General features: G+C 57.6%; 1 protein-coding gene across 8 annotated transcripts in view; it reads right to left on the bottom strand.

Moving 5' to 3' along the window:
* Positions 1-290: 290 nt before the first annotated feature.
* The window catches only part of MAD1L1 (mitotic arrest deficient 1 like 1), a 347,527-nt gene continuing 337,645 nt past the window's right edge, over positions 291-10,172 (bottom strand). For all 8 annotated transcript variants that reach the window (XM_035718311.2, XM_025416062.3, XM_049111198.1 and 5 more), the window contains one exon: positions 291-902. In XM_035718311.2, the coding sequence (XP_035574204.2) occupies positions 744-902 (159 nt within the window). In that variant the 3' untranslated portion in view covers positions 291-743. The remainder of the gene's footprint in view (positions 903-10,172) is intronic.

Raw genomic sequence — 10,172 nt, 5'->3', positions numbered from 1 at the left:
ACGAAAGGCCCAGCCAGCCCTTGATGCCAGCACCTATGCAGGAGGCTTGGAGCTGTCTTGCTGGCTACAGAGTGCAAGTCATCGGTCCATTTGGCAGGGAAGTGACCTGAGTCTGGAGTTGGGGAGGTGCCTTGGCCACTCTGTTCCACCTGAGCACCTGCTCCCTTTCCTCTGCTGGCAATGGCTCCTGGGCTGCCATCCACTGTCCCCTGGTGTCCAGGGGCTGCCCTGGGGCCAAACTGAGGGTCAGCAGAGTGAGCCCGTCAGCTCAGAACACACAGGGAGCCGGGTAGGGTGGCCAAGGAGTAAAATTTATTTCTTGAGGAGCAGGGACTTCGGAGAGCAGTCCCCTGAGACAGTCGGGTTTGAGCGGCGTGGGGGTGGAGGTGCACATTGTGGAGGGTACTGGAAGCAGGCCCTGACAGCACAGCCCCCAAGGCCTTGGCCGGCCCGGAGTGGCAGCAGGTCCTGGGGGAGGGGAAGGGCAGCAGGTCCTGGGGGAGGGGAAGGGCGGAGCAAGTGGTTCCTGAACAGCTCTGTCCCTGCTGGCAACAGGTGCTCTCACAGGCATCCTGGGTGCAGGGTGCAGGTCGCAGGTCACCGGGGAGGAGGGGGGCAGCATATGGTCTGAGGAGGCTGGGTTGTGTGTGTGGGGTAGCCGGCCCTGGGGCTGGCCCCTGCCGGGTGCCCACTGCCACCATGGAGGCCGAGGCGATGGCCGCCGCTGGGGCGCACAGCTGCGGCTAGGCCACGGTCTGCCGGCTGAAGAGGTCGAGCGTGAGGGCGCTGAGGAAGGCTGGGATGCTGTCCTGGTGCAGCAGGTGCAGCTCGATGAGCTCCTGTATCGTGCGTGAGAATGCCGTCTCCAGCAGCTGCATCTTGGTGCCCGAGGTTCCTGTGGCCTGCAGGGTGGGCGGGAGACAGGGAGAATGGCAGTGAGCATGATGGTGGCCTAGGGGCTCGCCCCTCCCCTCCCCCGGGCCCCCAGTGGCAGGACAGGTAACAGTGGAGACCCTGTTGGAGGAACACTGGGCCAAGGTGCCCCCATGCCCAGCAAGGCCAGGTGTCTCCCTGGGTGCTAGCCCTTCCCAGTGGGCAGGGGTCCCACCCACATTTCTTAAATCTAGAGGACAGGACGTGGGGTGTGCACTCAGTCCTCAGCTCCTCCCGGTTGGCCTGTCCAGCCCTCCTCATCCTCAGACCTTGGCAGCCACAAGGACAGCGGCCCACATGCTTCCCACCCGTGCTGCGAGGTCGCGAGGTACTCTGGGGCGGGGTCCAACACCCCCTCCTGTGGCACAGGGAACAGCAAGGGGCCGGAGTCGTCCCAGGGAGCTGACCTACGCCCAGGCGGATGGCCGCACCAGAACCTCATGCCCGCTGCGCAGTCCTGCACAGACACATCCTGGGGGAGGCACAGAGCCATTTCCAGAGTTCACATCCCACGTCTTCCCCATCACATGGCATTGGCCACAGTTGGAAGGGGTTCCCATTAAAGGCACTGCTGGGAAGCTAACCCCACTGAATAGGGCTCAGTTTCCTGGTCTGTGCAGAGAGGAAGCAAGAGTCCGAAGTTCTCTGGCCTGCAGGTTCTGGGACCCCGGGAGGGGCCAAGCACAGTAAGGGCTGCAGGAAATGGCTGTGGGGTGCTGGGGGGCCAGGCAGTCCTGTAGTACCCAAGGGGGAGGTGTGGTCCCGGCTTCAGGCACTGGGGAGGATGACAAGTCTATCCCACAGTGACTGGCACCAGCCTCCAAATGCCTCAGCTCCAAGCACAGTGTGACACAGGGCAGAGCTCCCCAAAACCAGCTGGCCATTCCCCTGGTTCACATGGCAGGTCTGGGCAGAGCCGAGCCTGGGCCACAGGGACCACAGGGGTCACAGGAGCGACAGGGGCCAGGACCCCAGGCCGGGTATTCCCGGGAGGGGGTTGGAGGACAGCCAGAGGTTCTGGGCTAGGGGCATGGATGGAGGCCGGAAGGTGCCTGAGCACTTAGTGGGGGGCTCACGGTGCTCCCTCCTGCCCCCGAAGATGTGAGAGGGTGCCTGGGAGACCCCAGAGGCCGGGGGAGGCTGCCCGACCCTGGATGGCACCCTGCCTACCCGGACGTGGGCCTCACCTGCCAGTGAGCTCAAGGCAGGAAAGCCTGGAATCCATGCTAGCTGGCCTGCCCCCTCCAGCAGTCTAGGACGAGGCCCTTTAAGTGCCCCCTGCGGCAGCAGGGCATGGGAAGGTGCTCAGGGCTCTTGGCTGTGGGGATATGGGGTGAGCTGCGGGTACAGGCCACAGAAGACGGAGGTGTTTGCCAGACAGGCTGTGGCCCCTGCAACCCTGGTCAGCAAGGTGGGCAGCACTGGTGGGGCAGCTTCATGCCAGGAGCTGAGTGGGGTCCCTGAGGGTTGGCATCCCCAAAAGAACAATTTCCCTCTCACTCTGCATATGCAACCTGGTCAGCTCAGGGTGGGGAGGGCTGGGGATGCAGGCTGGAGGGGACATGCCTACAGGGACGTCCCTAGTGGCACACGCACACTCCTGATGGCGAGAAGAGCCCTCCTTCCTGGACAGCTCTCACCAGACCCACCTGTTCCCAGGTGCTGGCTTAGGGGGTGTCTGTTGAACCAAGATTTCTTGCAACAAGGACCAGAAAGCTGAGAACCACTGTCCAGGGGGCTGGGACGTGTCCTGTGCACCTGGCACTGTGGCCCCAGGGCCAGGCAGGAGGTGGCACGCTGCTTTGGGCCACAGAAGCCCCACAGAACACTCACTCTCGGCACACACCGCTGATGGCAGGTCCATTTCCACAACCCTCGCATCTCCTACAATCTGGCGACAACAGGACGAACGCCCCAGTTACAATGTGGGCAAATGATCTGAAAGAGTGTTTCTCCAGAGGAGACACTTAAATGAGCACGTGAAACCACACACAGCATCATCGGTGTTTAGGGATGGGCAAGTGGAAGTCACAGGAGACGCTTCTTCACACCCACAAGGACGGCCGGTGTCCAAGACAGGTGGCAGCAAGTGCCGGCGAGGGTGCAGAGCAGCAAGCAGGACCCACGCTCAGCTGCTGGGAATGGAAGTGGCGCACCTGCTGGAGAGAACGTTCTGGAGGTTCTCTGAGAAGTTAAACATAAGACCTGGTAGTTGCACTCCTGGGTGTAGACCCCAGAGGAATGAGAGCCTCGGTCCACACAGACCCCCAGATGCAAGTGTCCCCATTTCTATAGCAAAAAAGTGGGAACACGGTCACCGGAGGAGCGGGTAAATGAACTGTGGGGTGCCCACCGATGGAATACCGCTCACCCACTAAAAGAACGAGGCTCTGACACCTGTTACACCACAGATGACCCTTGAACATGTGCTAACCAGACTCGGGACACCACACGTACACGCAGTCACTTATTCGGAGCGTGCAGAATGCTTGTCCAGGATGGAAAGTGGGTCCGTGGCTGTAGGGCCTGCGCTGGTGGCAGGGTGCCAGGGTCCTTTGTGCGGTGATGAAAAGTTCTAGTATTAGGTCATGGTGGTAGTGGCACAGCTCGGAATACACCAGATACACGGAAGAGAACTCCCTGGATGAACTGTGCAGTGTGGGAATTACATCCCACGGAGTGTGCCCACTGAAATGAACCCCCTCTGCCCGCAGCCCAGTGGCTGCCACCTCTTTCCTGGAGCTGTAGGAGGCTGCCTGGCAGCACTCAGGCCTGGGTCCTGGCAGCCTGCTCTGTCCTCACACAGGGCTCACCCCTGCACACAGTGGGCCTCAGGCCCAGCCCAGCCTGGCGGGCGTAGACCACACATCTGCCTGCAGGCACCCCTCGCGCAGCTCCCTACCCGGACAGGAGGCCCTATGTGCCTGTGAAGGGGAGGTGGGCTCCCTCGGAGGCCCCAGGAAGAAAGTAGTTCACCCCACAAGCCCTCTAAGTGGCCTTTAGAGCTCGCAGTGTCCATGTCTGACTGGCTCCCTTCTGGTGTGCTGCACAGACATTCCTCTGCTGCCTCCCTAGGGTGCCCACCCCTCCCTGGGCAGCCGACCTTGTTCCCTTGCCCGTTCCTACATTCAGCCTTGTCATAGTTCAACACAAACCATTTTTAAACAAAAGGAAGAGAAACCACTCTGACCTTTTACCAAGAAAATCCTCTCATTTCTGCCTTCTGCTCAATTCTGAATTTCTTCCCCTAAATGTCAGAGGGGCTGATTCTCCTGCAGCTATGGGGGGGGGGGGGAGGGAGCAGACTCAGGGCACAGGCTGGGGGTGGGGTGGTAGTGAGGGAGGCCATGGCGCTCTCCCAGCTCAGCGGCTGAGGGGCCACTAACCTCTAAACTAGGGACCTTTCACGCTGCACTGTGGTCCTGGCTGGGACCCCTGCCCATCTGGGAGGTGGTCTTCAGCCAGCTTGGACTTCAGAACCGTGTTGTCTGCATGCCTCCCAGACCCCTGGGGGCTGTGGGATCCTTACCACACTGTATGCATCAGACGCCCCTCCCCTCGCACGTTCCCACATCAAAGCCACTTCTCCAGGCACAACTTAACACCAGCCAGCATGAGGCCCATCTGGGACAGCTCGGTCCACACATCCAGCATACAGAAGGCATCTACTCTGTGCTGGGCCCTGTGTAGTTCCAGGAGGACAAGGCCACAGGGACATTGCTGTGCCCTAGGGCTGTGGGCAAGCTGGAAGGAGGCATGACCAGGGCCACTCTTTCATCTTAACCCAAATCAAGGAAAAGCCGAGGATTCGTGACCCTCCAGCCTCCGCTGGCTGCTGTGCCTGCCCATTCCATCGGAAGGGCCGTGTCCTCACACGGGGGCCGTGTCCTCACTCAGAGGCAGTGTAGCTGCCAGAATGTGCCCCTGGATTACACTGTGCTGATCAATCTCTGCTAGGCTCCACCGTGTTCAAATACCACCCAGTCCCCAGGTACCTTGTAAATCACTCTAATTAGGGGCTGTTCACTTAAAATTAGAGAGCAATTTTTTAAAAAGCAAATTGCCCAGTAAGACGTGTTGGCTGTGGCTGGAAATATTTATGGGCTGATGGCTGTGACTCTGCCTTCTCTGCCCCCAGCGTCTGGGAGTGACAGGCTGTGGTGTGGCTGGCAGGCACCCTGTGGCGAGTGAGGCACTGTGCCATAAGACCTGCGCTGCCCACTGGTTGGCCATCAGGTGCTCTAGCGGCCCAAACCTCAGTCTGGCCTTGCCCCAGGGCCGCCTCCTCCCTCTAGACGGCAGAACTGGGCCTGCCTTGAACGGTTCGGCCCGGACCCAGATGACCAGGTCCATCTGCCGCAGTGCGTGTCTGTGGAGAAGGGCTAGTGCAGGGGAGCTCTGCGGCTGTGGGTCGGCATGAGATGAAGTGTTCGGTGCCTACAGGATGCCTGCTCCAAAGGGGCTTATTAAATGTAGTCTAGCCATCCCTCCAGCCTGGCCTCCCAGCTGGCAGGTGCATCCCGTGAGATGCTCCCAAGAGCAGAGATAAGAACTCCCGGTTGGTAGTCCCCTCCTGAGCCCAACTGCAGGGGGTGGTGAGGCTTGCAGGAAGGGCACAAGGGGATGCCCTTCCAGGGCAATATCACCTTTTGCAGAGGGCACCGAAGACAATCCCATAAATGGAGAAAGAAGAGGAACCCAGAGATGAACCCATGGCAAGGTGTGGATCCTCAAATCCTGATCTGAACAGACGAGACTTTAATAGCAAAATGACATTATAAGACAGAGTGCGAATGCTACTCTCTCAAGACACGGGGAGCTGAGTATCGTTTCTATGAGACCGTGGCATTGCGGCTTGTCAGGACAAGGCCCCACCGCCTCCTGTGGAAGTGGCTGATGCCAGCTGGAGGGAAATGCAAGATGACCTGGAGCATCCTGGGATCTGAAAACAGGGTGGTACAGGTCCCAGTGTCTTGGGATCCCTGGCTCAATGTGTGAGAGACACGTGAGATCACGTGACATGCTTCTGTGATCCATGGGTCGAGTGAGACGAAACACACCATGACGGCTGGCAGGGTGCTCAGGGCAGAACCGTGGGGGACAGGAACACTGGGTGCCCTGCTGGAGACGAGGGGGGGCCTGCCAGGCATTGACGCTCTACCTCAAGAGACCAGAGGAAGAAAGGAAGGGTCGACATGGAGGGGGATAAATGAAAGTGAAAACAGGAGAGTTACTGAAATGAGATGCTGGTCCTTTGAAAAGCAGCAAAAAAATAAAAATAAAAAATAAAAAAAAATCAACAGAGATAGGAAGAGAAAAGACAGAAATTGTCAATATCAGAAATAAGATCCTGGAGCTATTACGAGAATAGTAAGAAAACACTACAAAAAACCATTCATGCCCATAAATTTGACAGCTGGGAACAGAGGAATCCTTCGAAGACCATGGGGCACCAAAGCTCAGTCAAGATGAAGTAGATAACCTGGTAGTCCTATAGCTATTAAAGAAATCGAATTTGTAATTTAAAAAGCTCCTCAAAAAGAAATCTCTGGTCCCAGATGGTTTCACTGGAGAATTTTATCAGATGTTTAAACAAGAATTAACACCCATTTTACTCAATCTCTTCCAGAAAACAGAGCAGACGAGTATTTCCTTGCACAGAAGTATATTCACTCAATACCAAAACCAACAAAGATGCCCACATGCACAGCAGAAAAGTCCAAACAGGTAGTTCCCATGAACTTGGGTGCAAAAACCCTCAACAAATTTCAGCTAATTTAATCCAGCAATGTATAAGATAGATAGCTACACCAAGACCAAGTACAACTCATTTCTATGTAGGGCTAGTGCATGTTTGACAGGCTGGAGAGGGGGCCACGGAAAAGCCTCTGAGAGAATTCACGTCCATTCCTGATTAAAACCCCCAGCAGACTGGGAGCGGCACCTGCAGCCACCTCACGGAACGGACAGCGTGGTCTGGGTTCTGGGGATGGCACAGTTATGCCAGTGATGCAACAGAGCTCCTCGAAGGAGCCACACAAACAGCCCCAATCGATCTTTCAATACAAGTGCAACAGCTGACCCATGGAAGGAGGGTGGTGGCCTCTTCCACAGACGGTTCTGGGGCAGCTGGACATCTCCAGGTAAAAATAACAAAGAATTTTGACTTAAACCTCACACCTCATATAAAATTTAACTCAGAATCTATCATGGACTTAAATGTAAGACATTTAAAAAAAAACTTAAAACACACTGAAGGAACATTTCAGGATCTAAGAGCAGGCAAGGAATTCTCAGACTTGACACCAAAGCACAATTCATAAAATAGAACAAAATGGACAAACTGGACAGACCTCATGAAAACTGCCAGTTTGCTTCAGACAGACCCTGAGAACAGGAGAGGACAAGACCGCCTGGGAGATGTTCGTGAGTTGCACAAGTGACCCAGGGCTGGCGTTCACGTGTCCTGGCCCTTCCTGCGAGGTCAGTACACAGGTGTGATTTGCTCATGGCTGTCCCGACACTGGAACAGGGCCCAGGAACACCAGGCTCAGTGAGGGGCCAATGAGGTTGAGCCAGGCCACCTCTTCTGCATAGCACCGGCCACAGATGTAACAGCTCATTTATCTCAGCGACTCTCTGATACCATCTCTGTTCTATTCCCAGGACATGCGGGCAAGAGGTGGCTGTAGTCAGGACAGCAGCCCCATGTGGCCCTGGGGCTTCACCTCGCCCACGCATGCTCAGATGCCCAGAGGCCGGCCCTCCGCTCCCTACTGGCTCCCCAGCTCCAGGTGGGAAGCTGGTGGCTATAAGGCCGGGGGGAGGCAGGCTGATTGGTGGCTGTCTTCCATGGCATGAAGACTCAGGTTCAGATCTGTGGGCAGCAGGTACCTAATTGGACACAGCTCGAGGCAACCCTGCTTGCTGTGAAGCCCAGCTGTTCCCATCTCAGCCTTGTCCTCGGCGCTGCCCCCGGGCCTTCATGTAGGAGGGAGAGGTGGGAAGAGATGGGAGCTGGGGACGGCTGTGCAGTGTCGTTAGTGGGGGCAGAGCAGATCGGGCTAGTTCAGGCAGATCCAAACTGCAGCCGAGTCCTGGCCAGGGTGGCAAGGGGGTGGCTCTGTGGGGACAACATAGGGCAGTCCCCACAGGCAAGTGTGCAATGATGCCTGTGGTGTGCCAGGCACTGAGATTTGCTCAGAACTCTCGCCCACACCCCCTTCCCGCCACCACTCAGGTGTACCCTAGGCCCTCAGGGGTAAACAGTGCCCCCACACTCAGATGCTACCTGCCTGAGGCCTCTCCACTGACCCTTCCACTGGGGCAGCCTCCTCCCACAGGTCTGACATCCGGGCCCCACAGCTGGCTAGACCTAGCTTCTGACCTCGGCTTGACACAAGGAAACTGCAATCCTGGGTGCTCTGGCAAACCTTGAGTCCTGTGTGTACACCAGGCTGAGGACACAAAGAGGTCCCTGGCTCAAGGGAATGCATGCAGTGGTGACCAGCTGTAGCACAGTCTACAGGGGACAGGGGCTGCACCCCCGGCATGGGGGAAGGGTCTTCCACCATGAGAGTGGGGCCTTCTCCCTCTGGGGGACGAGACCTGTGCACCAGGGCTGCACACACACACCTGCTCTCAGAGCCGCTGAGGGTGATTCTCTATGGGATCAGGCTGTGAGGATACCAGAGCACTCCTGGCTTCAGGGGAGGATCTGGCTTCTGAAGCTGAGGATCTGCGGTGCACTCACACGTGACATGGGGTGAGTGGCATAGCCACGCTCGTCAGGAAAGCACCTTAAATGTCCGTGCTGGAGAAAGCCCCATGAGCTTGCACCGTGGTCACTCGTGCTCATTCTTGTTCACTCTCACACACAGAAAAAAGGTGACTGCAAACAATGGACCCTAACAGTGGTCAGCTCAGAGAACAGAGATGAAACGTGGTTCCTATGGTTTTCTGCACTTCCCAGATTTTTCTGTGACTGCACGTTATATCTGTAATCAGAAAAAAATTCCCATCTGAATCTCATCTAGGGGAGCTGCAGACTTCTGAGAACAGGTGAATAAGCTATCCTGGCCACAGACCTGTGCACACGTGTAGACCTCGCCTGCTGACCGAGGCCCATGCAACACCCATCTGTGGTGGGGACGCCCTGTTTCTGGTACTGGGGCCCATGGCATACCAGCCACCGTGCCTGTCACTACCTGTTGGTCTGTAGGGCTAACGTCAGCTCGGCTCCCCCTCCTAGCACCACCCCACCTGGGCACACTCCAAGGTGCCCTGGGCCGTGGGGACACACCCAGCGTGGCAGTGGGTTGTGGTGGGTTGTGGCCCACCTGTGCTCTGCATGGGGCGATGGGGTTCTTCCTCCACTGGCCACTAGAATGGGTTTCCAGCCCACACCCGGCTGTTCCTACTGCCTAGAAGATGCTGTCCCAGCCCCTGACCTCGAGTCTGCCAGCTGGTCCAGGCCACCACCATCCTCTGTGTTCAGTCTCTCTCCCCGTCCACAGTGAGTGCCTCCTTACCCACTGCTGCCCCCCAAGGACGCCCCTGAACGCCCTGCATGTCCATGGGTCCAGTGTACTGTGTCCCGCAGGGAGGGCGGGCAGGTGGCGGGTGGGATGAGGCCATCCTTCTTGGGGCTGCTGACGTGGAGCAGGCCCGGGCAGATGCTGCTGTGCGAGCCAATAGGCAGAGGAATGCGGTGGCAAGTGGGTCAGGGTGAGGTGGGCAGAATGCTGAGAAGGCGGTCCTGGCATGAAGTTCCAGAGAACTAGCTGGCAAAGAGCATGTCCAGCACGGGGCGGGGGTGGGGGGATAGCTCACCCAATTATCCCTGCTTAATTGTGCTGAGAAAACGTCTAAATGCTGCCTGTTCTAATTATACTGGCGTTGCTGGAATCACTGTCCCGGCGAGGGCGACCTCTCCCAATCGTGATTTGCAGGGAGGGCGAGGCCAGGCACCCCAACAGTTGCAGATCGATCTCAAGCCCACAGTTATTATTATTACTCTATTTATATAGCTCTGCAGCTTTCCTATGGCGCTCTAGTTTACGCAGCTGTTCCCGCAGCCTCACGAGGGAGGAGCAGGAGGGCGCACGTGGCTGACGAGGACCCAGGGTCACTTCCAGCAGGCCTCATCCACCACAGGTGGGTGCCAGGAGCCCACAGGTCATGGGCGCAGGACCAAGCTCCACCTAGCTTCTCCCCTCCTGGCCCAGGCCTCCTTCCAG

The sequence above is a fragment of the Canis lupus genome, chromosome 6 (genome assembly GCF_003254725.2).
Source record: "Canis lupus dingo isolate Sandy chromosome 6, ASM325472v2, whole genome shotgun sequence".
Lineage (NCBI taxonomy): Eukaryota > Metazoa > Chordata > Mammalia > Carnivora > Canidae > Canis > Canis lupus.
The sequence above is the reverse complement of the archived record's forward strand: the minus strand, read 5'-3'. Positions and strand labels throughout refer to the sequence as shown.